We start from the raw sequence: 26,697 nt of genomic DNA on the forward strand, positions 1-26,697 counted from the left end.
ACCAGATTCTTAGTACCATGTCTCACACATTTCAATCTATGTTGTTGATGAAAAGATGAATTGCTACAGAAGTTGTAACAGTAGTAAGGATGCTAATAATAGTAATGGTAGCAGCAACAATGATAGCTAATACTTATTGAGCAGTTACTTTGTGCTTTAAGTAATTTAATCCTTATAAAAATCTATGATAGGAACTATAATTATCATCATCTTACAGATGAACACAACTGTGGCACCAAGATGCTAAGCATTACCCCAGTATGTCATACAAAACTAGAAAGAAAAAGAGCTGGGATTTGATTGTAGGCAATATAACTCTAGAATCTATATCCATAATCACTATAATGCCTCTTGGCTAAAAAAGCTATTCTTCACCCAAAAAAGTGATTTCAAGTTCTAAATGCATCCTGTGGAGATATGGATATCTAATTTCCTATTCATAAGAATAAAAGAATCACATAAAAAGAACTTTACATGCAGTTTCAAAAAATGTATACAAACGCAATTCTAGCAAATTGTATCTTCTATTCTCCCACTTGGCTATGTAGGTTTTTCTATATTAAAATACTTACAGAGAAAGTTCACCTAAGATTTAACTTTCCTGAGATTAGGATAAGCCAACATGCAAATCAACAAGACAGATCCAGCCACATTAATTCCTGTTGTCTAATTAGAGGTCTTATTAAACCATTATTAAGGATGAATTGGAAAGGGAAAAAATATCTAGTAATTAGCACAAAAAAACTTTAGAAGAATACAAGGGCCTATGCATGCTCCCATGCCACCCTAAACAAACGTTAAAAAACTTTCTTAGTTTAGTTTTGCCTACCTACAAAAATGCATAAATTACTAGGAGTACTTATTCCAAAATGCACACAACTTATAAAACCACCAAACATGTTATTCCTTCATAGTAAGAGATGTCAAAATGGAATCTGAGCCTCACAGAAATTCAGGACCAGAAGGGTACACCTAATATAATATTCTTATCTTATAGTTGAAAAATATGGGGTCTAATAGTTAAAAAAATGTTCAAAATCAGAGAGCTGGTTAGCAGACAGCAGAGATTACCTAAGGTAGTAAGATAAGTTTTTCCAGTAGTTTACATATGCAATAAAATAAAGCTATCTGGATAAACAACATCAACTCAACCAATATCAAATTCTATGTTTTAAAGGAATGTTACTGTCTGGGGGATGGGCACACTTATAGTTCTGACTGGGGCAGTGCAAAAGCAATATATGTAACCAAAGTGTTTGTATCTCGTAATACTCTGAAATTAAAAAATAAATTATAAAAAAAGAATGCTACATTCTAGAACTGCAGTGCCCAAAACATAATCACACTGACTATTTAAAATTCATAAAAACAAAATAAAATTAAAAATCCAGTTCATCAGTTGAACTACTCACATAAAAAGTGTTCAGTAGCAATATGTGGTTTGTGGGCTATGTATCAGCACAGATACAGAACATTTCCATTATCACAGAAAGTTCTACTTAGATAGTATTATTCTAGAACATCTTTATGGGGTACATTTTCATTAAGATTTAAATGTCTGTGTTGTAAATAAAGTTGAAAAGCCTGCTTTGCAAACTGTGATAACTGAGTAATACATTTACCTTTCTTTCCCATATCTGTATCTTTCCCCTCCATAATTCCTTTGAGTCAATAACATTTCTGAGGTCTTCTAAGGATACAACATTAGCAGAAAGGTATTCTGCAATTTTCTGACAATTTCTATAAAAAAAAGATTATAATAATTAAATACGGGATGTTATATTTTATTTAAATTTAATGATTATGCCTAACTACAAGCCTAGGAGACAAAACTACAAAGTTTATATTGCTACTTTTTTCCTATTAATATTTTGGCACACCCATTAAGTCAGTCTCTGAGTGAGCTGCTGTCATATGTTCATTGAATTTCAACATCCTCATGAATTAAGAGTGATTATCTTTAGTACTAAGGATAAAGAAATACACTTTCCTTTTATTATTAGCTTAAATGAGTCAGATGTATGCACACACACAGACTGAATGTCGGTTCCTTATCTTCAAAAAGAGAAAGAGAACTGCTTTCCTGAACTATTCCCATACAGCTTTGTATGAAATTCTGTAATAGCACTTATCACAAGCTATCTTGACTGTTAGCATTCCTGTTTCTCCTTGTACTTCAATGAAAAAGATCATGTCTTCTCACCTTCTTAACCTGCCCGCATTTATTGCTGTGCTTGTTATAAAGTTAGTGCTCAATAAACACTTATAGAATGAAAACAAAATCATGATGTTAATGTAATAAATCTTATCTCAATACCTATTTAAGGATTAAAACTGTAATGTACAATTAATCCTCACTAAAATATCAGAAAATATGACAGTGTATATTTATTTCTATATTAGCATGTAACAAAAAACACAAATATGACATTACAAATCTAGGGTATAGTGTGTCTATGTTCAAAAGCACACAGTGTGTTTGAAGAATGAATGCTCACTAATGGTTATAAAACAGCATTGATAATATTTACTAAAATCTTACACATCCCAGAAACATATACATAAGAAAAATCTAGCTTCTTCTCAAGAAATAAATCTCCAACCACAAGTAAAACATAAAATTTTATCTTGTCCCATTTTAATAATTTTCAAATGCTGAGTCTAAAAAACAGGAAAGCATGTTAATTGTGAAAACAGACAACACAGACAATAATCAGATATCAACAAAGAAGCTTACATTTCACAATGATTTCCTACTATGGTAATTTTTGCTGAATACCATTCCCTCAAATGTTTTAATGCTCCTATAGTAGGTAAACAGTCTTTCCATTTAGGAGGATCTTTGTCAGAGGGCAATAGTATTATATCTATCATTGCTCTACCTAAAAAGAGAAAAAAAGGCATTTTTATAATTTTAAATAATGTTAGATCTGAAATGTCTCAAAATAGTGTCCTGAACAATTGATCTGTAATGTCTCAAAATAGTGTCCTGAACAATTGAATTTTATGTTTACTTAGAAGATAAAGGAGAATTTTAACTTGAATTTCTCAAATACTTCAAAACAACATACATCTATAGAAATTCAAAATTTTAAAGTGTTCATTTGATTTAAAGCCATATTATCTTGAAATAGCTAGCATATGCTAGAAAACAATGAACTACATCATAATTACTTGCCAATTCTGCAGTAGTGGTTAATTATACACATCGCTCTCAAGATCATCAATGCTATTGTACTCAACAGAGGAAAAAAAAACCTGTGCAATTTCACTATATTTTTCTACAACTTAATTTTGTTAACCAAAAGGATAACAAAATCATAATGTTCAAATAAATGATTTCTCTTTTAAAAGGACAATAAAATACTTAGAAAACCCAATTTATACTGACATCATTGGATCCCAAGAAAGAGTAACTTCACAAAAATTTAAATTTCGTACATTTATAAATTTACTGAAGCACCAGAAAAATCAAAATGAAACAGAAATAAAATATAAATTGGATAATGAAAGTACTCTAATTAACCAAAACAGCAACTATATAATATTTCAATGCATACTTTGAACTTGACACATTTCATTTAAAAAATCGATATATTTACCAAAGTATTCACTTATTTTCTATGTGGGACTTTTTGTACTAAAATATGATCTCCTTGAATATAGGGATTAGACTTTATGCTATAATGTCCTTTATGGTAATTACATATGCTTTGCTGTCATTGTATACTCAGCTCCTAGTACAATGCATGACAGGTAATAGACACAACAAATATCTGCTTAATGACCTTCAATAATGAAAATATTCAGAAAAGAATGCTCTTCAAAGTTATTTGTGGATGCCAACTATATCAAATTTTAGACAACAGCTACTTGATTAAAACAAAAGTTAAAGATTTAAAAAGTTTTAAGAATACTATGATATAGTATTTCACAAAATATACTGTCCATTAAAGGAAAAAAATGGGTTTTATAGAAAAATGCTGAATCAAGGGCTTCTTTTACTGTAAGACATTCCATTTGATAATATGTATACTGACTTCATCAAAAAGAATGTTATCCAAATTATCTAGGTTAAAGAATCCCTTTTTCCAGGGGTTGTTTATAGGACTAGTGTTTTACAGAATGTACTCTGGAAAATAATGGTATATAGTGGAAAGATTCTTCTTCAGTGATAACTATGTAAGGAAACAGATATGGGTATTTAATTTTCTAAGATCTAATTTTTGTCTAACTAAATGAAAACAATGGACAGAACTGTAATGTCTCAGTAATGTACTTCATTAAAATAATGCAGTACATTCTGTATCAACTTCAATTAAGAAATTATTTTTGATTTTGAATTTCAAGATTAGCATAGAATGAATTTATCACTCATTCATAAATAGTGTAATGTAAGATACAAACTATTGAAAGCAGTCATAAAATATTACCAGGAGCAGGAAGCTTGTCTGATAACTGATGCAAATTTTCTGCAGACTCTTCATAAAGACTAAAATAAGAGGGTAAGTTAGAAAAAAACACAAATACACATTACATATAATCATAATAGATAACATTAAGTAAAAGCACCCCTGTGCCAGACACTGTAAAGTATGTTACATGCATTATCTCATTTGATCCTAATGACAATCCCATGAGGTACTACTATAATACTATTATCTCCATTTTACTTGCCTAAAGTTACATAACTAGTATGTATGAAAGCCATGATTCAAACCCTGAGTATAAGTTCTTAACCACACTCAACAAATAATAAAAGGGAATAAAACTCCATAAATTATATCTAGTATATTAAATATAAATCCTAATAGGCCAAACGTTTTTCTGAATCTTAGAAGTAAGGAAATGCTAAGTATTTAATAAAGAAGAATATGACTTTTCTCTGAATAGCATTTAACAGTTCTGACTAAGGAATATGGTACCCTCTTCAGATTCTTCAAACTCTGTTTTATCCATATGATGAAATTTTTTTTCAGAATAGTTTATTATATAGCATAAAGGTACTTAAATCCTTTATTATAAACCCACAATTGCCTAAGAAACTTAAGGCATTTCTCATAGCATAGATGAAATATAAAAGATGAAAAAAAAGAAACTAAAGGAATCTTATGTTAAACTCTAGTTTTCAGGCTCCCTCTTGTGGAAATAATTATTAGGTCACTTATCAGAAATACTTTTATACTTGTCATCTTTTAATAGTGATGGAAAAACATATGGAATGATAAAAGTTTTAAAGGGTATATGAAAGCACCTAAGAAATCATCTAAAAGGACCTCAATACTTTATGGATAAGAAAACAAAAAACCAGAGAAGTTAGGCGAATAGCTAAAGTCCACTTCTACTGATCTCTGGTTCAATGACTTTTCCCTGATTCTAAAAAGGCCTCCCTTCATTAATGGGTACAAATTATTTAATTACAATCTGGAAAAAAAGAAAATGAAATGTGTTAAGTCTGCAGATGTTTACAGATATATTACAATACATGAATACTAAAATAATAACAAAAGCAGTTTTCTGTCATGAAATATTACAGAAGATCAAAATAAAAGGTATTAACTATAAGTCACAGATGGGATATATCACGAAGAAAAATATTATTATCACAACTTATGTCACCTGGATCCATATATATTCTGCACTACACTTCAAAAAACCTAAAAGTGAACTCAATCATGTATATAATCCTCAAAAAACTCTTTATGGACTTTAAAAGTTATCTGAAAAGATAAAGATACACATAAATTGAAGAAATCACACATTTCAGCCTCAAATAGAAAAATAAAAATGATACTTTGGTTTGAATGCTAGCTATTAACATTAAATAACATTTCTTTTCAAGCTCTTAAAATACAATATATCAGGCAGAATTTATCTTCAAGAAAGCAACATATTAATTAAAATATCACTTTTTATAATTCTTGAAATTATGCAAGCTTAAGAAATAAAACATTTTCAGATATTAATTTTTGCATTTTAAAGAATTTTATTCAGATAAAAGGCCCAAATTGCCTAATGTCTTCCAAAATTAATTGAAAATTTCAATTAATTAGAATTTCTTTAGTATAATTGCTAAAATTTGTAATCTTCACCCTCATAGTTTAAAATAATTGTCTAATGTTAAATATTGTAAAGAAAGTATAAAAAGCACATAAGCATACTCAGCCAAAGATAACGACTCCCTGCTATTACTATCTTCTTCTTCAAAACACTCAACGGCACTCAAACATTCTTCAGTATTTGTTTGAAGAACATCTTCAATTTTATCGTTTTCCGTATCAAAATGTATCTCTTGCCAATCAGAACTACAAAACTAATAAATCAAAAGATTGTGTTAAATAATGGATTCATGCAATTCTTCATATTAGCAAAGACATTCACCAAAAGCTATTTTAAAATTTGTATTACCTGATAAAATCCACATATTGCCTGCACTGCAAAGAACCACTTCTTGGAACCAGGTATGCCACCCACTGAACAGGCTTGAAAACAAAATTATACTTATTAGAAGAAATGCATATCATAAATAAGCAGATGTCATAGCATACATACAGAACTTGAAGAATTGTATAACTTTGAAATATATAGTTATCTAAGTTATATACATATGCATCTTTTTAAAATCTCTGCTAAAAATTCAAACAGAACAATCTGCCTAAAAAGCAAAATTACTCAATGAATACTATGTTTTAGTTCATCACAATTCAAAATCCATATTATTTAAATCATTTCAAATAGATTAAAATCCATGATAAAGATGTTGAAAATATACATACACAATTACTACTGAGTAACACAAAACCATGTAAGTCATTTTAGTGAAAACAATTCCCTTTCCAAAGACCATGTAGGTTGGTTCAGTCTGGCTAGACAGAGGAGTTGAAGAGTCTGTTTTGGCATCTCCATTTTCTGAACCTTTAAGGAACATTCTCAGATAAAGGGCAAGATAAGGAAGTAAAAGAGGGGATAATTATCAAGGTAAGTAGAACATTTGTATAATGTCAATTGAAGCTAAGGAAGGAAAGATTTTTACAAAGTAAGGAGTGGTCAAAAAAGTGGAATACTTCAAAAAGTGAAAGCAGGTAAGAATAAAGAAAAGACTACTGTGTTTAGCAATTATGAATTACTTTGAACAGAGTCAGTTAAGCGCTAAGAACATAAAAAAATAAATGGCGAGGAAGTCAGTGTGGGAGCATTATTAACGCATTTTTACTCAGGACAAAAAATCCTTCTCATATTGCCATAATGGACAAGAAAATTTCATAAAGGGAGCAAAACTCAAGCTGACAACCTAGAATAATTTTCATAACAATTTCATGTAGGAAGGAAGCGGTAATGTCTTTTTCAGTTTTCAGTTTTGTATTCCCTTAGTTACCTCCTTGTACACAGTCAACAAGTATTTCCTTGTACTCCCAAGTGGCCAAATTAATTAATTTCCAATACAATTGCTGTGCCAAAGAAAAAAGGGTTTATGTTGTATTTACCAGGAAAAGTACTATCTTCTGGATTAACTGAAGCACTAATGCTTCTTTTCAGGAGGTGATAAATATTTGCTGCTGTGAAGTCTGAAAAAGAAAAGACAGACTAACTCAAAGGACTGAAGAGTTACATAATCTGGCCTATTCCAATTTCACCATCAGAGACTTTCAAGATCAGTATGTTGTACATAAAACAGCTACACGCTGCTCAAGACCTGTTAAGTTTTGATATAGTCAATCTAAAGCAAAAAGAGAAAACAGGAAAGGCTCCCGATTTGTACATGCCAGCCAGTTAGCACAAATCCAAAAAAGAATAATTTTAAAGAGAAGGGAAGCTCTGTCACAATACCTTATATACAACCACTTACATTTCCTCCTCAAAATGCCTGTACCATCAAAACAAAAGAAACATAAAATGCAATAGTGTCTAAACAGGAGCATCAAAAAGCAGTGCAATCGCAGTTATTATAAAATCATTTGAAATTTATTATTTGTTTTTATAACTTAGTTTATATGAGGGATGTCTGCTCACATTACAGTGTAAACTCTAGGACAAAAATCCTTAACCATATTGTTCCTTTGTGTATGACCCACATGTGAAACACAAGAGCAGAAATACTTAACGAATGCAAACGTTTCCAAAAAAGCAGAAAATTCCATTACTGAGGTACAGGGAATTTATTGTTAAATATTTATTGGGCCAAAAACTTCTGAACGCTAGAATCTTGCATCCACAAATTTGTCCCTATTTTTCCAGGAAGATGATATTTTTCAGCCCTCATTAAATCTATCCCAGATAGAGGCACAGCTTCATGGGACAACTGTTAATAGATTAAGATCCCTCCCCAGCAAAACTTGATGACAAACTTCTCTCCCTCCCCGCAAGCCGTTCCCGCCCTTTCTCAGCCCGGCGCTTACCCGGCTGCTTATCAATACCCTCAACCGACGACACCTCTGGCTCTTGCTCAGTTTCCCCACTGGCCACCGATGGGAATCTTCTTTCCCCCCAGATCCCCAGCAGCAGGTACCGATCCATCGCTTCAGAGATCACTCCCAGTTTTAGGTCTCCGCTTCCACATCCAAACAGCCGCGCGCTATGATGCACTTCCGGTTCCCTTCGCCTAGGTCGTCTGGAAATTGTGTCCTCCATCGGTTTTCCTCAGTTTTCCAGCAAGTGGGTTATTTTATGGAACTATTTCCTCAATCATTGCATTGTTTCCTTTTTTTCATGACGAAACTGCTACTATAGGAAGATTCGTGGGGACCTAGGAAAGGAGGATAAACAGAAGGAGTGCTGGACGGGCTCGGAACTGTCATGCTTGGGTCTGTGCGTTTCCTACCGAGCTAGTAATGCTGCGTGACCCGGTTTAGCTACTGGAAAAAGGACGGTGTGGCTACTGGGGAAGTATGTCAAGTTTCTCTAGGGCGCCCCAGGTGAGCGTGGACTCTTGTGGCTTGATGTGGTTCATAATAATGGCAGAAGGAGAGAGATGGTTTGGGGGAATTTAGTAGGGAAGTTGAGACTCAGCCAGGAAGTGCCTTGGGAAGGCAAAGACGAGCAGGTCGTCATTCTGGTAACCGCTTGCTTTTTTGTTCTTGTAGTACTCGTCTCCTCCTTTCAGCCAGCCCTTTGCATGTATTTTTCCCGGGAAAGGGTATTAGGAGAGAAGGTCAGAGAGGAAATAAGGTGTATCACGTAGGTCATTGTAGACCATTTGTTAAGAATTTGGTTTTACTTAGTAAACGGGGTACTTGTTGGAGGGCTTTGATCCAAGGAAAAATATGATGTGACGTAGGTGTTAAAAGGAGCACTCTGGCTACTGGGTCCAAAACAGACTGTTAAGAGATGGAGGTTAGTGAAGGACAGAAGCAAAGAATACGTTCGGAGGGTATTACAGTAATCCAGGTTAGACTTGATGGTGCACAAGGCAGGCTAGTAACACTGTGTAGTGTTGAAGAGGGGTCAGGTTTTGTTTGAAGATGGCGCCAGTAGGATTTCCTGAAGGGTTGAATGTGGGCTGACAGCGAAAGAAGAAACAAGGATTATTCCAAGATTTTTTTGGTTTGAACAACTGGAAGGCTGAGGTTGAAGCAGGTTTCAAGTGGAAGAGTGGAAGTTAGTTTTGAATACGTTGGTTAAGGTGACTCTAAGCCCAGTGCCGCTACAAGTGTGATTCCTTCCTTGGACTGATACCTGTCTGTGATCAGGTAAATACAGGAAGTGAAATTAAAAATTTAAAAACTTTTGTAGCAATTTGACATTGTGGCAACATTTGTATTTTTTTAGCCAAAATATTTTTTTTCTGTCAAAGTATCAAAGTATTAGTCTTCAATGGATGGGGGAAAACAGGCCTTTTGTTTATATAAAGGCTGGTTTGAGGTTTGTGATGATTAAATTTAAAACCAGCTATCCTAGTGGTATTTTTCCCAGCATCGTTTAACTTCTTGTGTATATGCATAGAAAGCATTTGGTCAAGATTTTTCTGGGCTAGAATTTTCTTAGAATTTGAAGACACTGATGAATACTACAAAAACAACGATCTATTCCTGAGGCAACCTAAAGATGTGTCTCAGGCAGCTTTATAAACTTTAAATTTATTCAACGTCATCCATCTTTATTTTTGCAACTACATTGTTCTATTTAACTCTTCCGTGGAATTGAATTTCTGAAATTGTCTTCAGGTTCTAATTGGCCACTCAGCTTTCAATATGATGTATTTACCAATCTCCAAATGTTATTGAAACCTTCATAAACAGCTGCTACTTTCATAAGAGCTTCTCATTACTCCTCCGGATTCTATTCTGTGTTATACAAAAAACATAAGCTACAATGTAAAGGGAAATATATCTTTGAAATATTTTTAAAATACATGAGTCATACCGCTAATAGAAAAACAGGGAAAATTACTGTGTTTACCTTTGCAGAATAATGAGAAAAAACTATTTTCCAGAAATAGAAATAAAAACAAAACAATTCTATAGTGAGTTTTTTTCCAAGGTAATTGTTGACATTAACTGTAAAATACATGTGATGGTATGTAATAATACATTCAATTACTGTATTTCTATTTAATTAGAATTTTCTTCATTTTTTTCCCCCCTTCTTTTTTTTCAAGCAATGGGCCACTTTTGCTCGAATGTGGTATCTCTTAGATGGGAAAATGCAGCCCCCTGGCAAACTTGCTGCTGTGGCAACAATAAAACTTCAAGGATTACATAAACCTGTGTACCATCCACAAAGTAAGTATTATTTTAGACCTGTCATTAACAACAACAGTTTTTAGGCATGAAGAGAATCTTGATGAAGTTTCACTGGACTGCATTGAAGGAACACCCCCGCCCCCTGCTGCCTTTTTTTTTTTTTTTCCTGAGGATCCCTTCTTCCATTCTTAAAGAAAACCTACTAGCATATTAAACTGAATTTGGCTTATCTGTGGGACAACCATATTTTATGCCACTGCCCAGCAAAATTATCAGTAGCCCCTCCTTTCACTCTTAGAAATATCTTGATTTGCACCATGAATTAAATGTTCACTCCTATACATGTCTTTTCACATAATGATGTGCATTTGAATAGAGAGTTTTTGGCAAGGGAAATAATCTTGTCCTCTCTTCTAAAAATTCTTTCCCCTGGGAAGATAAATAGAGCTAGCTAGGTGTGTAAAGCTTACTTTTCCCTGTTTTGAATTAAGAGATTTGCTTTTCTGTATCATTCTTCCAAAACAAAACAAAAAGGTTCTAATTCTAGAAGAGTTCTGCTTAACAGATAGTGTTGATTGACTTCATTTACCTTAGCACTTCACTGCCAAATACAAATGTCAATTTTTAGTCCTCATCTTGCTTACCTATCCATGGCATTTGCTGCAGTTGATCACATTTTTGTTCAAGTTTTTATTGTGAAATGTATTAAACATACAAAAGTATATGTGAAAATATATGTACATTTTAAAGAAAATTAACTATTGATTATAATGATGAAGTGAATACCCATACACTCAGCATTTGGGTTGTTTCCAATTTTTTTGCCATTACAAACAATGTTGCTATCAATATTCTTGTACCTTTTTTCCTGTGCACACATGGAAAAATTTTTCCAAGGTATGCCCAAAGGACAGGAGTTACTAGGTTTTAAGGTACACGGAAACTATTCAGTCTTTAAGCCAATGTTCTCTCCTGCCAACAGTATGTAAGAGTTTCCATTACTCCTCATCTTCAGAAACACTTGATATTTTCATTCTTTTTAATTTTGACTACTCTGATAAATGGGAAATGTTCTCTTTGTGGTTTTAGTTTGCATTTTTCTGATTACAAACATGGCTGAGAATCTTTTTATTTGTTTCTTGGCCTTTCTAGTTTCTTCTTCCATGAAATGTCTATGCATGTCTTTTGCATCTCTCCCTTCTACTTTAACTTTAAACTGCTGTACTCCCTATCATATGCTATTTTTCCAGTAAGTTGTTTGTCTTTTACTTTTGTATTACTATTATTGTAAAAGTTGTCAAACTTTCAGAAATGATCAAAGACTACTGTAGTGAATTTCTGTATACTCTTGACCTAGGTTACACAATTAACATTTTTGTCATGTATTTTTTTACTCAACCATTTGAAAATAAGTTGCAGATATCATTATATCTACCCCAATACTTCAGCAGACATCTCCTAAGAATAAAGATAGTCTCCTATGGAACTAAAATGCTATTGTCACGCCTAAGAAAATAATTTAACTATAGGGCCTAATAGTCCAGGGCATTTTTAAATTTCCTTAGCAGTCCTAAAAATGTTTCTTATAGCTATTTTTTTTTTTTTTTTTTTTTTAAGTAGGATCCAACCAAAGTTTGTGTATTGCCTTTAGTTGTTATGTTCCTTTAAGGTCTCTTTTAATCTGGAACAATTCTTCTCTAATTTTCTTGCCATTAAGATTTTGAGGAGTCCAGGCTAATTTTCACGTAGAGAACTTTCTCCTTGAAATGCATTCTTCACTTGTTTCCCTGCATGCCAATCTGTTTCTTCCCCTCTTACTCTTTCTCTGTCCCCTTTGCTTCAGCTTTAGCTTTCTAAATTCCCAGTGTTTTTCTCTCATTAAAAATTGAGAGTGCCTCAAGGCCCCGTCCTCGAACCTCTTTTCGTCCCTTGGGTGATCACATTTCATCTCATGTCTCTAAAAATCATCTATATGCTAATGCCTCCCAAATTTCTATCTCCAGTTTTGACCCTTTCCCTATATTCTAGATTCATATTACCAAATTTCTACTAAGCAGATCCCCCTGGGTGTCTAATAGACACCTTCAATGAATAAGTCCTTTTGAAAATGTCTTGCTTTCTGTCTTCCCCATTCAAACCAACCTGTTTCTTCCCACTTTTCTCCACTTAATTAATAGCATCTCTGTCCTTTTAGTTGCTCTGGTTTGAAGCCTTTGCTTCATCTGTGACCCCTTTTTGTTCAAATATATATATATATGTATATGAAAAAAAATATCTGAACTCTGGTACCTCTTATCATCTGTCCCTTCTACTCTAACTTTAAACTGCTGTACTCTCTATTTTTTATTTTTTTGTGAGACAGAGTCTTGTTCTGTTGCCCACTGCAACCTCAAACTCCTGGGCTCAAGCTATCCTCCTGCCTCAGCCTCCTGAGTAGCTGGGACTACAGGTGTGTGCCACCACCTGGCTAATATTTTCTATTTTCAGTAGAGATGGGTCTCATTCTTGCTCAGGCTGATCTCAAAGTCCTGACCTCAATCAATCCTCCCACCTCAGCCTCACAGAGTGTTAGGATTACAGGTGTAAGCTGCCATGCCCCGCCTCTCTATCATATTTTATTCCAGAAGCCTAGTCACCGATCTCTCTACTTCTACCATTGCCTCTATGTAGCCTTTTCTCCACAGATCAGCTACAGTTATCTTTTCCACATGAAAATCAGAGTAAAAGCCAAAGTTCTTACTGCCTTTCTGGCTTTATTTCCTACCTCTGTCCCTTGAACAATCCACTCAGGCCTGTTGGCTGTTGCATTAACTTGCCTACAGGGCATGTTTTTGCCTTAGGCCCTTCTTCACATTCTGTTCCCCTGCCTGGATGTTCTTTCCCAGATATCTGCATGGCTTATTCCTTCACATCTTTCAGATTTCTCCCCAATTATTTATATTCTGAGAGAGGTCTTCCCTCATTCTTCTGTCTGCTCACTCTTTCACTCTTTACCATTACCTTAATTTTTTTTTTAATAGCATTCATGTGTCCCTTGACATGTTATATAAGTATTTATTATCTATCTTCCTTCACTAGACTAAGTTCCAAGAAGACAGGAACTTTGCCTCTTTTGTTTACAGCTGTATTCATAGTGCTTGGCAAATAGTTGAAATGTAAAAAATGTTTGTTGAGTGAATCCTTGCATTTATGAATTCCAGTATTGAAAATGAAGAAAATACTTTTAGTTAGGACTCTGGCATTTAAGCTAAGTTAGATTTTTGGATTTATGGAGCTAGGGGGGAAGAGTATTCCAGATGATTTTATTTGAGTAAGAGCAAGGATTTATGATTTTCCCTATTTCTTGTATTGCTACTCTAACCTTTTTTTTCTCTACTTAATGAAAATTTTAATAAGAAATCAAAATAAGCCCATACCCTGTGAAATCTGTAAGCATAGAATATGAATCTAAGAATTTAGTCATATTAATCTTTGTTTCTCAAGCACCAAGTACAATGTCTGGCCCATAATAGATCCCTGTCAAGTTTGAGGTTGCAGGAAGCTATGATGATGCCACTACACTCTAGCCTGGGCATCATAGCAAGACCCTGCCCCCAACCTCCCCCCCTCAAAAAGCTGAGAGAGTTCATCACAAGCAAACCTGCTCCTTATTAATTACTAACGAGTAATACTTTCTGATGAAGTGAAGGACATTAGACAGTAATCTGAAACTATGAGAAAAAATAAGAACACCAATAAAGGTAAATACGTAGGAAAATATGAAAGACAGAATAAGTGTATTTTTTGTAATTTCTTTTTCCCCTATCTGATTGAAAAGGCAACTGCATAAAGCAATAATTGTGAACCTATGTTTATGAGCACACAATGTATAAAGTTGTTTTTTGTACAATAAAAACACAAATGAGGGGATGAGGAATAAAGTAAAGTTTTTGTATGTTATTGAAAAAAAAAAAAAAACGATAGGTCCATCTCAGAAATGGTTTGTGGAATGGCACTTTCAAACAGATGTTTTATGATTACAGTCAGTTCTTGTTGTTCTTTGTAGTTCTAGAAAGTGACAAAGGACTCTGGATTAGTGAACATTGAACCATTGCTTCTGGAGGAAATACAGTGTTAGGCTCCTCTGAACCTCTAGTCACAGCATTTTCATCAACTAATCAATACATAACCTTGTTTTTTGTGTGTTTCTGTTTGAAGACATCTTGTTTTAATGTATATATTGTCAATTCTTTAACGTTGAGCTCGTGACCAACGGCATTATAACTCATACCTAAATGAAACTTATCTCACACACATATTATCTCTGTAAGGCACATCACAGCTTTCTTGCACTTTGGGACACTCCAGTATACCAGGCTTGGGAAATATTTTTTAAACAGTGAAGTCACTAATGCAAAGTATACAGATGCCAAAAACATGACAGTAAGTAGACAACAGAAATGACACTTGTTTTTAGTATAAGAGGTGAAACAAGATGGCAGAACATCACTTTATTCAATCTTAGCTCTGAACATGTATGTCAAGCAACTTAAATTTTTTTCTATCTGAGCATGTCCATGAATGACTACAAAAGCACTGATTTGGGGATTACAAATAAATTTCAACAAGTAGGCAAATTTATAAATATGGAATTCACGAATAATGAGTAAAATGGTGATCAGCAAACTTATATTTTCACTAAAAATAAATCAATCAAATTCTTTAAAAAATTTTTTGGCAGATCAGAAAAATGCTTTGTCATAGAATTACCAATTCATAGAAATGTTTAATTCCTTGGTACTTCAGATATTTTGTTTAACCACCTCATTGACAGATGAGAAAACAAAAATCAGAAGAATGAAGTGACTTTCCACTGTCATTCAGCTATATTTAGGAGAACTTGGACTAGAACTTAGGTACCTATTTCCTCATGTAGGAAATTCTCCATTCCACTTCAGTATGGTGATTCTTAGCCACTTACACTGTGTTTTCCTGCTTAATTGTTCTTTCCTTAGCAATGACATCAGGAAGTAATAAACAAGATCTCTTAGGTTGTCTTTGTAGAAATACAAATGATACAAAATTTGAGGGAAAGTGGAGTTAGTAGTAGTGACTTAATTTCCATCTCCAAGTATAGCAGTATCAGTTCACTCAATTAAAGTTTTGCTTCCTTACAAACAGGTCATTATTGCAAAAGTATTCCTTAGAAACTGATGAATACGTACTCTGCTAGAATACCAGAAGAGCTGTTGTGGCTGCCTGTCAGGTTTCTACAAAATTAGAAATTTACTTTTTTTTAAAGACTGAATTGCATTTTTGTTTCACTATATTTAATTTGTAACTTACATCAGCAAAACTTCTCGTGTCCACAAGATGTCACTAAAATCAAAACTTAAATTTCAGTTTACAAATATGTTGTATTTTAAGAGTTCATTTCCAATTGGTTTAGTAAGCATTTATTAAGCATATATGGTGGGCTTATAATCACTATAAACACATTTATTTGAAAATGGACCTACAACTTCTCAGAAAAATAATATTATAAATGGAGGTCATAGTTCTAGGAATGGCTGTCATATTTAACCAATAATGTATCTGAACATAATGTATGCAATATTTGAACTATCAAATGGAACTTTGTGAAGTGTTATAGAAAACCAGTTTCCCATTTACAAGGTTATTTTTTATGGAAAATGTGGGTCAAGTTTGAAATGATGTGTAACTAGTAAAGGAATTTCCTCCTTCAAATTAGAGTTGCCCTCCTGATTTGGGAATTGGGAGCTTTTGAACAGGTTTCTAATAAATCGAAAGAAAGGGTATGTGGTGATTTGTGGAGTATTTCTTATTCTACATGAGCACTCCACTTCTTTTACTGCCAACAGATTAATTAGTTGAAGAGGACCATGTGAGTATTGAAAGGAAGGAGAGGGAAACTTTTCTTTAGCATTGCTAAAATTATCTTTAGATTATCTTAAAATACTCCTGGTCTGCATGGAATGAAATAAAAGTTGCATATAGTTCCTTTATTATTTTTAATTATTATGAGTACATAATAGTTGTATATCTTTATAAGGTGCATGTGATGTTTTGATACAGGCATACAGAATTAATCAAATCAGGGTAATTGGAGTATCCATCACCTTAGGTGTTTATCATTTCTTTGTCTTAGGAACATTCCAATTCCACTCTTAGTTTTTTTAAAGTATACTCTAACTTATTGTTAATTATAGTCACTTTGTTGTGCTATCAAATATTGTTCATTCTAACTAACTATATTTTTGCACTCATTAACCATCTCTACTTTATCCCCACTCCCCGCTTCCATTCCCTGCCTCTGGTAACTGTCATTCTACTGTCTGTCTCCAGGAGATCAATTGTTTTTAATATTTAGCTCCTACATATAAATGAGACACACAAGATTTGTCTTTCTGTGCTTGGCTTTTCACTTAATAATGTTTTCTAGTTCCATCCATGTTGTTGCAAATGGCAGAATTTAAATCTTTCGATGGTCATATAATATTCCACTGTCTTTATATACCACAATTTCTTTATTCATTCAACTGTTGATGGACTTAGGTTGATTCCAACTCTTGGCTATTGTGAATAGTGCAACAGTAAACATGGGAGTGCAGATACCTTTTTGATATACTGATTTCTCTTCCTTTGGATATATGTACCCAACAGTGGGATTGCTGGGTCGTTTTATTTTGAATTTTTTGAGGAACATCCATACCATTCTCCACAGTGGTTGCACTAATTTACATTCCCACCAACAGTGTACGAGGGTTCCCCTTTCTCCACATCCTCACCAACCTTCTTCCTGCCTGTCTTTTTGATAAAAGCCATTTTAACTGGGGTGAGATGATATTTCATTGTACTTTTGATTTGCATTTCTCTGATGACTAATGATGTTGAGCATTTTTTCATATACCTATTGGCTACTTATATGTCTTCTTTTGAGAAATGTCTGTTCAGATCTTTTGCCCATTTTTTAATCAGATTATTTGACTTTTTTTCTTTTTGAGTTGTTAGAGCTTCTTATATATTCTAGTTATTGATCCCTTGTCAGATGGGTAATTTGCAAATATTTTCTCCCATTCTGTGGGTTGTCTCTTCGCTTTGTTGATTGTTTCCTTTGCTGTGCAGAAGCTTTTCAGCTTGATATGTTTACAGTTCTTAAAGGTTAATGTTATGAATCCTAGCACACCAAGCTATTCAAAAAGATCAGATTTATCATCTAATCTATAGTATTCTACCTTATAAGTTTATTATGGTCTTCTTAAAGTTGCCTATCTAACATTTTTCTCTCTTACTATTCAGTTGTCAATCTATTTCAACTATTACTTATCTAAACTGCACATTTATATTTCATCTCACTCCTAGAATATTATCCTACAAAGCACTGAAGGAGATTTTGCTTCAGGTTATGTCAAGAATACTTCTTTTGGAAGTGAATGTTTAGATATCACCAATAAATTTGAAAAATATATGCCTTGTTACTATTACAGTGTCTTTACACTCAGTAGACTTTATGGTAAACTACGGGATCATTCATCACATTGGCTGTGCACAAGTTCAGAAATGCCAAAAATAACAGTAAAGCAGCCATTTGGACATTTGTCCTTCCATGGTTGGAAAAAAACATAAAGGCCAAAGCTTAACTTTGTTGTTTATCTCTAATTTGGAATAGGTATTTTTTAAGCATTTCTCAAAGCAAATCTTACAGGGAAACTCAGTGTATGAAAGCAGTACTACACTTGTTGAAGGAAAAAGACCCTGTACCCTTGCTTCTTGCTTGAGTCACCTTCTTAGGACCCTAACATAATATATCACATGTGGTTTTAAAACCACTGTGCTAAAGCAAAGAGCTTATAAGGAAGGATTTGACTCTATGAAAGGGATGAAAAGCTACAGACTAGAAGAAACTGTTGCAAATCACATAGTCAACAAAAGACTTATATCTAAAATATACCTACAGAATGGGAAAAAATATTTGCATACTACACATCAGATAAAGGACTGATAACAAGAATCTATTTAGAACTCAGGAAAATCAGCAAGAAAAAATCAAACAACCCTATCAAAAAGTGGGCAAATGACATGAATAGAAACTTCTCAAAAGAAGATATAAGAATGGCTAACAAACATATGAAAAAATGCTCAACATCCCTAATCATCAGAGAAATGCAAATCAAAACCACAATGAGATATCACTTAACCCCAGTGAGAATGGCCTTTATCAAAAAAACCCAAAACAACACATGTTGGCGTGGATGTGGAGAGACAGGGACACTCATACACTGCTGGTGGGACTGCAAACTAGTGCAACCCCTGTGGAAAGCATTATGGAGGTATCTTAAACAGATTCAAGTAGACCTGCCATTCGATCCAGCAATCCCATTATTGGGCATATACCCAAAGGAAAAAAGATCATTCTGTAACAAAGACACATGTACCCGAATGTTTATAGCAGCACAATTCACAATAGCAAAGATGTGGAAACAACCCAAATGCCCATCAATACATGATTGGATTAGTAAGCTGTGGTATATGTATACCATGGAGTATTACTCAGCTATAAGAAATAATGAAGATACGACATCTCTATGGTTCTCCTGGAGAGAGTTGGAACTCATTATATTAAGTGAAGTATCCCAAGAATGGAAAAACAAGCATCACATGTACTCACCAGAAAATTGGTTTCCCTGAACATCACCTAAATACACATCTGGGAACGACACCAATCGGATATCAGACTGAGGTGGGGGGTGGGGGAGGGGATGGGTGTATACCTACACAATGAGTGCATTGCGCACCATTTGGGGAATGGTAATGCTTGAAGGTGCTGACTCGGGAAGGGGGGGGAAGGGAGGGATATATACCTACATGATGGGTGCAACGCGCACTATCTGGGGATCAGACACGCCTGGAGCTCTGACTTGGGGGGAAAGGCAGTACATGGGCAACGTATGTAACCTGCAATTCTGTATCCCCCATAACAATAAGATGAAATAAAAATAAATAAATAAATAAATAAATGTACCGTAAAAAAAAAAACTCAACAGTAAAAAAAAAAATCTAATTAGAAAGTGGGCAGAATACATGAACAGATGGAAATAAGCACATGAAAAGATGTTCAATAGAGTAGCTATTAGGGCAGTGCAAATTAAAACCCACAGTGTGATATTGCTACATAACTATAAGAACAGCTGAATTAAAAAATAGTGACAAATGATGAGGATGCAGAGAAACTGGATTGCTCATACATTGCTGGTGGAAATGTAAAATGGTACAGCCTCTTTGGAAAAATGTGTGGCAGTTTCTTATAAAACTAAACATGAGCTTACCGTACAACATAGCAGTTGCACTCTTAGACATTTATCCCAAAGAAATGAAAACTTAAGTTCATGCAAAAACCTGTGTCAATGATACCTCCACCCCATTATTCTCTATCTCCCCACATTTATCAGCTCCTGGCATGTTGTGTATATATTTATTTGCTTGTTTATCATCTATCTGCCTCCACTAGAGCATAAGATTCATTAAGAACAAGGACTTTGGTTACGTTCGTTGCTATATTCCCAGCATCAAGAATTGTACATGGAGTTAGTAAGTATGTAATACGTAGTGAGTGGATTAATTCATCAATGAGAAAGGGTTTATAAAGCAGATTTTAGAAGAGCCTGAGATTCCCACCAAACTTAATAGATGTCTCTATTTGAATCTTCTCATGCATGGAGTCTGAATATCTCAGAGTTTAAATTGAACGCTGGGGATTTTTTTAAAAACACTTATTGTGGCTGGTAACTATCATTATATTAATATAAGGTATGTACAATTAAGAGTCTTTAGCAGGGAGCTTATAATCTAGTTAGAGGAAATAAAATTACACAAATGCCAGCAGAAGCTAAAATTAACTCAGTATCATGAGAAAAATTCAAGCATCTTTACAAAATCAAAGGAAGTTGATTTTTATATTGGGAAAGACTTTATGCAAGAACTGATATTTATATTGAAACTTAAAGAATGGGTAAAATTTAAGTAGTAGAGGTAAATCAGGAGGGCATTCCTAGTGAAAGGAACAAAGACAAGATTGGAAGATGTGTGTGTATATGCCTGTGCTTGAGAGTATGTGTGCGTGTGTGTCTGTGCGTGTGTGTGTGTCTGTGTGTTGAATGGGGATAATAAGATAATGCTTCAGAGAATACCAAGTACAGTCATGTGGCTTACCTGGCACAGACAGTAGTGTTGAAAAGAACTGATAAATAGGGCTAGAAATTTTTATTCTATGCTGTAGGTTTCCTTGAATACCTAATGAGGAGTTGGTACGTAGGGAAGTACAAAAGGTGGCAAATAAACATAGGAGAAGTATGTTGAGAAGGATTTCTGAGATCTTAAAACTTAGCAGAAAAGGGGACATGATTGACTAGTGAGTGATATCATTGCCTCCATATGGCATTATACCCACCACTTCTTTTTGCCATCTTGGTTGTAGCAAAAAGGATAAGATTTGCCTGTGAAGTCACTAGAGTCAGATTTGGATTCTAACTTTACTATTTGTTAGCCATATAATCTTACAGAAATTATTCCATAACATCCAGAAAGAGGGAATCCTCCCTAACCCATTCTATGAAGCCAGTATCACCTTGATACCAAAGCCAGGTAAGGACACAACAAAAAAGAAAACTACACGCTAATATCCCTTATGAACGTAGATGCAAAGACCCTGAACAAAATAATAGCAAACCAAATTCTACACTCAAAAAGATAGTTCATTACTGGACCTCAAATTATACTACAAGGCTATATTAACCAAAACAGCATGGTACTGTTACAGAAGTAGAAACATAGACCAATGGAACAGAACAGGGAACCTAGAAATAAAACCATCTACCTACAACCAGCTGATCTTGGACAAAGCCAACAACAACAAACACTGGGGAAAGGAAGCCATATTCAGTTAATGGTGCTGGGAAAACTGGATAGCCAAATGCAGAAGAATGAAACAGGACTCCTATCCCTTGCCATATAAAAAAGTTAATTCAAGATAGATAAAAGACTTAAATGTAAGACATGAAACCATAGAAATTCCCTGAGAAAATGTAGGAAAAACTCTTCTAGACATCAGCCTAGGGCAAACAAGACAAATATAGCAACAATAAAAATAAATAAATGGGACAATTAAGTTATAAAGCTTCTGCAATAATCGACAGAGTAAATAAACATCCTACAGATGAAGAACTCAAACCAATCCGCAAGAAAATAATAACCCCACTAAAAGATGGGCAAAAGACTGAACAGTTGTTTTTCAAAAGAAGATAGACAGATGGCCAGCAAACATATGAAAAAATGCTCAACATGACTAATATTCAGGGAAATACGAATTAAAACCACAATGAGATACCACCTTACCCCTGTCAGAATGCATTATTAAAAAGTCAGAAAACAATAGATGCCAGCGTGAATGCAGAGAGAAAGAAATGCTTATACAGTGTTGGTGGGACTACAAATTAGTACAAGCTCTATGGAAAACAGTATCTAGATTCCTCAAAGAAATAAAAGTAGATGTACCGTTTGACCTAGCAGTATCACTACTGTTATCTACCCAAAGGAAAATAAGTCATTTTATCAAAAAGACATCTGCACTCAAATGTTTATCACAGCACAATTCACAATTGCAAAGATGTGGAATCAACCTAAGTTCCCATCAGTTCATAAGTGGACTAAGAAAATGTGGTGTGTGTGTGTGTGTGTGTGTGTGTGTGTACCATGGAGTACTACTTAGCCATAAAAAGGAATGAATAATGTCTTTTGCAGCAACTTGGGTGGAACTAGAGACCATTATCCTAAGTAAAGTATCTCAGGAATGGAAAAACAACCACCACATGGACTCCCCAATAATTGGGAGCTAAATGATGGGCATACACGGGCATAAAGAGATGTAGAGGTCATTGGAAAGCAGGAAGGGGTGAGAGTGGGTGGTTGTGAGGGGTAAAAACTTACCTGTCAGGTACAATGAACACTATTTTTTCGATGGGCACACTAAAAGCCCCAACTTAGGCATTATACATGGTATCCAGGTAACAAAGACATTTGTACCCCCTTAATATTTTGAAATTTAAAAAAAAATTTAAAAATGAAACTCTGTGTACTTGGTTAACTTAACAGAAACTTAGAAGCAATTATACCATATCCAGAGTTACAGCATTTTACAATAATACTGACTTTTGTGTTAATATTAATGCAATTTGAAGAAAATACTTAATTGCTCATTAGTTTTACTTAGATTTAGTAGAGAAATGCTTCTTAGAATGTCTTTAATAGAGATTTGGCATAAATTATCAAGGAAAAATTTTTTTTCTATTTTAGATGTTCATATCTTAGAGCTGAAAGAACATGATTTTCATTTGCTTTGTGGTATTGTGTCTAATGTCTCTTGAAAGATCCTTTTTGTTCTCTATAAATGGTTTTTGAGTGGCTCAAGACGCTTTGTGCATATCTTTGCCTACCACATTTTAAAAATAAATTCAGTTTTAGTGGAAAGTTTAAAGATTGCATTTCTCCTCCAAATAGGTGTCACAGAAAGAACCTGAAGTGTGTGGTAGGTAACTTGGTGTGTGAGCTTTGACAAATCACTTAATCTTAATGGGCCTTAGTTTCTTTAGTTGGATTACAAATGTCTGGATGAAAGTGAAGGTGATTTCAGCATTTTTGGAGTCTCTCTAGATACCTTCTCACCCTATTTATTTGCTCTTTTGGTACATTTGCCCAGCTGCCTCAGTAGCCAACCATGTGTCACTTTTAGGAACTTTAGTCACTTAATCAAATATTGCCAAACTATACTTTTCAACCACTAACAACAAGCTTCCCAGGTCTTTCATTCTCACCTCTGTATTTCCTTTCACTCTAGTGAGGAAAACCCACTTGCTTTGTCCTCTTTTCTTTATCTTTGTCCTATATAATCTATGAACCTCTCTCTGAAAATTATGTCATTCAAATTCAGAGGTCTGCATAGAATCTTATAATGTAATCTCTTGTTTACATATATGCCGCATCTATACTTCTTATTTTTCAGTGGTGTTTTTTCTTCAGCTTCTAGAATCTTTTAAAGTTTGTTTTTCTTTTCTATTAGTAGGACAGGTATTTAATAAATGCTTCTGATTACTTGATTTTATCATTTATAGTAAATCATGTGAATACTTACATGTTGGCTTTCTAGTTTGTTTTTAGATGAACAACCAGACTTAGAGGTACTTTTCACTAGAAAATTAATGCAGTGTATATATTTTGAATTTCAGGTCATCTGTCCTGTCAGGTGTGCTTGTGTAGTAATAGTTGAGAGTGGCAGTTTAAATTTAACTACTGTAGGTAAATGCAGTTGGAAAAAAACTTTCCACTATAGTTAAGCATAAGAATCATAGTGCTCCGTTGTTCTCTAAATTTGCAAAGAATCATAAACAGTTGTAATGCTTTACATTTGTTTTCAATTTACCAATTGTAAAACATACTTTTTTATGTCTATGTGCATACTGTTCTCATTTTCTCTACCCTTTTTAAGGGAAAATTTATATCAGATATTTAAAGGAACTTAATAGAAACATTTTTAGTGAAGTATAATTATTAGTGGGAAGAATAATAGAAATAATAGTAGTTGCCTTTATCAGACATATTGTTGTTACTGGCATCCTTATTAAATTTCTTTTACCTTTCAGTGTTGAGATTTTCCAAATGGGCAGCCAACTTTTTCTATACTTACATATTATGTGAAAAAGTAACAGAAATCTGTTCAAAGATTTTTGATGTTGTACGGTGACTTGCTTTTTATTTTTTAATGTGGTGTTTGGACTTTGATAAGCTTTATAAATAACCAAGGCCCTTATTATTAAGGTTATGTTTTCATACAAAAATCTTTCTTTATATAGGAATAACATTCATAGGGCATCGAGCAAATGAGAGGGGGAGGAGGGAATGGGTATATACATACATAATGAATGCAATGAGCACTGTCTGGGGAATGGACACTCTTGAAGCTCTGACTCGGGGTGGGAGGAGGGGAAGGGGAGGGCAAGGTCATTATATGTAGCCTAAACATTTGTACCCCCATAATATGCTGAAATAAAAATAAAGAAATAAATACAAAGCACAAAATTTGTCAAAAAAAAAAAGAATAGGGTTGAAAAAAAATCTTTCTTATTTCTTTTTAAATCTAGGTGACTGTGGGGATCATGTCGTCATTATGAACACAAGACACATTGCATTTTCTGGAAATAAATGGGAACAAAAAGTATACTCCTCACATACTGGGTAAGAATGCCATTGTCAAAGAAAATAGGTAGTTACAACATACTACTTTAATGATTACTCTTATTTAAAAGAAAAATAATATTTTAAAAAATTGGTATTTAAGAAAATACTAATTTTACTCATGCTACATATATGATTTACTCAATCAAAAAAACCCACAACACTATACCAAATACTAGCTATTACCTGACAGTATTTATTTATCCTAAAAGCTTTTCATATAACTTCTGATCAAGATTACTTTCATTTTTTTAGTCAACCTTCTTTCTTTCTGCTTCCTATAATTCACCTTAATGTTGTTTTCAGAACCATCCTGAACATATGAAAATTCATGAGATGTTTAAGGAATGGTCACTCTTCTCTAGGTATAGTCTGTGTCAGTATCTCTCTTAAATACCCTCACCGAGGTATGTTCTAATGGTTTTCAAGTACGATGAGACACCTTCCTCCATCTTTCAGTTAGGCAGTTTTCTATTCAATAGAACCTCTCTTCAAGGCCATAGCAATTACATGGTTCATTGAGTTCACTGTCAGCTAAAACTCCTAAGTCTTTTTCCAGCATGGTCCTGTTGAATCATGTCTTCTCCTTCCTGTGTGCTTTAGTTGTATTTTAATCCAGTTGCAAGATTACTCCATGTTAAATTTTACCTCCAGCCTTTTAAGATCTTTTGAGATCCTGATTTTGTCATCTAATGTATTAGTAAACCTACAGCTTCCGGTCGTGTGCAAATTTAATTAAGTATACCTTCTATACCATCATCCAGGTTATAGTTGGAAATGTTGATCTTTCATTCTAGGTCAAAATCATTCTTATATTTCCAACTGTACCTTCACTTTGATGTTCTCATCTGTTTCTTTTCATCTCTTGCCCAAGTGCATCTTAAATGTTTGGAATAACTCTTTTGCTTCCTTGAGCCAGCCCTTGCCTACTCCTCCCCTTAAAACACATTCATGAAATCTTTATATAACTTAAGAAAACTGAATTTACATCCATCTTTAGTCATTTCTGCTATTGGCAAATCTCTGTGTACAGAACAAGCTCTACAAAATTGAGAGGCAATTGGGGAAGAAATATTAAAAGTCAGAATAACGTGATATAAGCATAAGGGGAAGTATTGACACAAAATGCTATGGTAATTACTATAGCAGTAATATCTGTAGTATTACTGCAAATGAAGGAAAACAACAGCACACCTGGTAGTGAACAGCTAGTGTAATATATACATCAGCTGGTAATGTCCCTATCAGTAGTGCTTTCTCACCAATAGATGAAAATTCAAACTCCTTTATAAGTTATTGGCACCCAATTGCCACTGCTGCTTCTTGGTCCTTCTTTTTAGCCTACATTTATTTCTTACATCTCTGCCTTTGCATATGTTGTTCCCCTGGCTGGAATGCCATTTTACCCTGTGTTTCTCAGGAACACTCCTATTTATCTGTTAAAAATTGGCTCAGATGCTACCTTCAATGGGGTACCCTCCCTGTTTCCTAATCACCCATAGGGTTGATCGCTTTTTGTTTCTGTTGGCTCTTCACTTATATATTAGACAATTCCATTTTATTATGCTTATAACACTATATTACAATTATGTATTCAAAATTTAACTTTCTAGTTGTAAAATTTTTAGCACATGCTAATTTTAGAAAATATAGAAAAGTTTAAAGAAGGAACTAAAATTCACTGTGACTTTAACATTTTAACATGCAGTGAGTCCTCTGTGCCCATGGGTTCTGT

The 26,697-nt window shown here is 34.0% G+C and overlaps 2 protein-coding genes across 2 annotated transcripts in view; one reads left to right on the plus strand and one right to left on the minus strand.

Annotated features, from left to right (window-relative positions):
- The window catches only part of MTBP (MDM2 binding protein), a 65,431-nt gene extending 56,866 nt beyond the window's left edge, over window positions 1-8,565 (minus strand). The window contains exons 1-7 of the mRNA XM_069466038.1: window positions 8,397-8,565; window positions 7,485-7,565; window positions 6,409-6,482; window positions 6,162-6,313; window positions 4,434-4,492; window positions 2,738-2,882; window positions 1,623-1,740 (exon numbers count right to left, since the gene is read on the minus strand). Coding sequence (XP_069322139.1) covers window positions 1,623-1,740; window positions 2,738-2,882; window positions 4,434-4,492; window positions 6,162-6,313; window positions 6,409-6,482; window positions 7,485-7,565; window positions 8,397-8,514 — 747 coding nt within the window. The 5' untranslated portion in view covers window positions 8,515-8,565. The remainder of the gene's footprint in view (window positions 1-1,622; window positions 1,741-2,737; window positions 2,883-4,433; window positions 4,493-6,161; window positions 6,314-6,408; window positions 6,483-7,484; window positions 7,566-8,396) is intronic.
- Window positions 8,566-8,846: 281 nt separating this feature from the next.
- The window catches only part of MRPL13 (mitochondrial ribosomal protein L13), a 36,055-nt gene continuing 18,204 nt past the window's right edge, over window positions 8,847-26,697 (plus strand). The window contains exons 1-3 of the mRNA XM_069466039.1: window positions 8,847-8,912; window positions 10,595-10,718; window positions 24,869-24,962. Coding sequence (XP_069322140.1) covers window positions 8,886-8,912; window positions 10,595-10,718; window positions 24,869-24,962 — 245 coding nt within the window. The 5' untranslated portion in view covers window positions 8,847-8,885. The remainder of the gene's footprint in view (window positions 8,913-10,594; window positions 10,719-24,868; window positions 24,963-26,697) is intronic.

Source organism: Eulemur rufifrons, chromosome 3, assembly GCF_041146395.1.
Source record: "Eulemur rufifrons isolate Redbay chromosome 3, OSU_ERuf_1, whole genome shotgun sequence".
Taxonomy (NCBI): domain Eukaryota; kingdom Metazoa; phylum Chordata; class Mammalia; order Primates; family Lemuridae; genus Eulemur; species Eulemur rufifrons.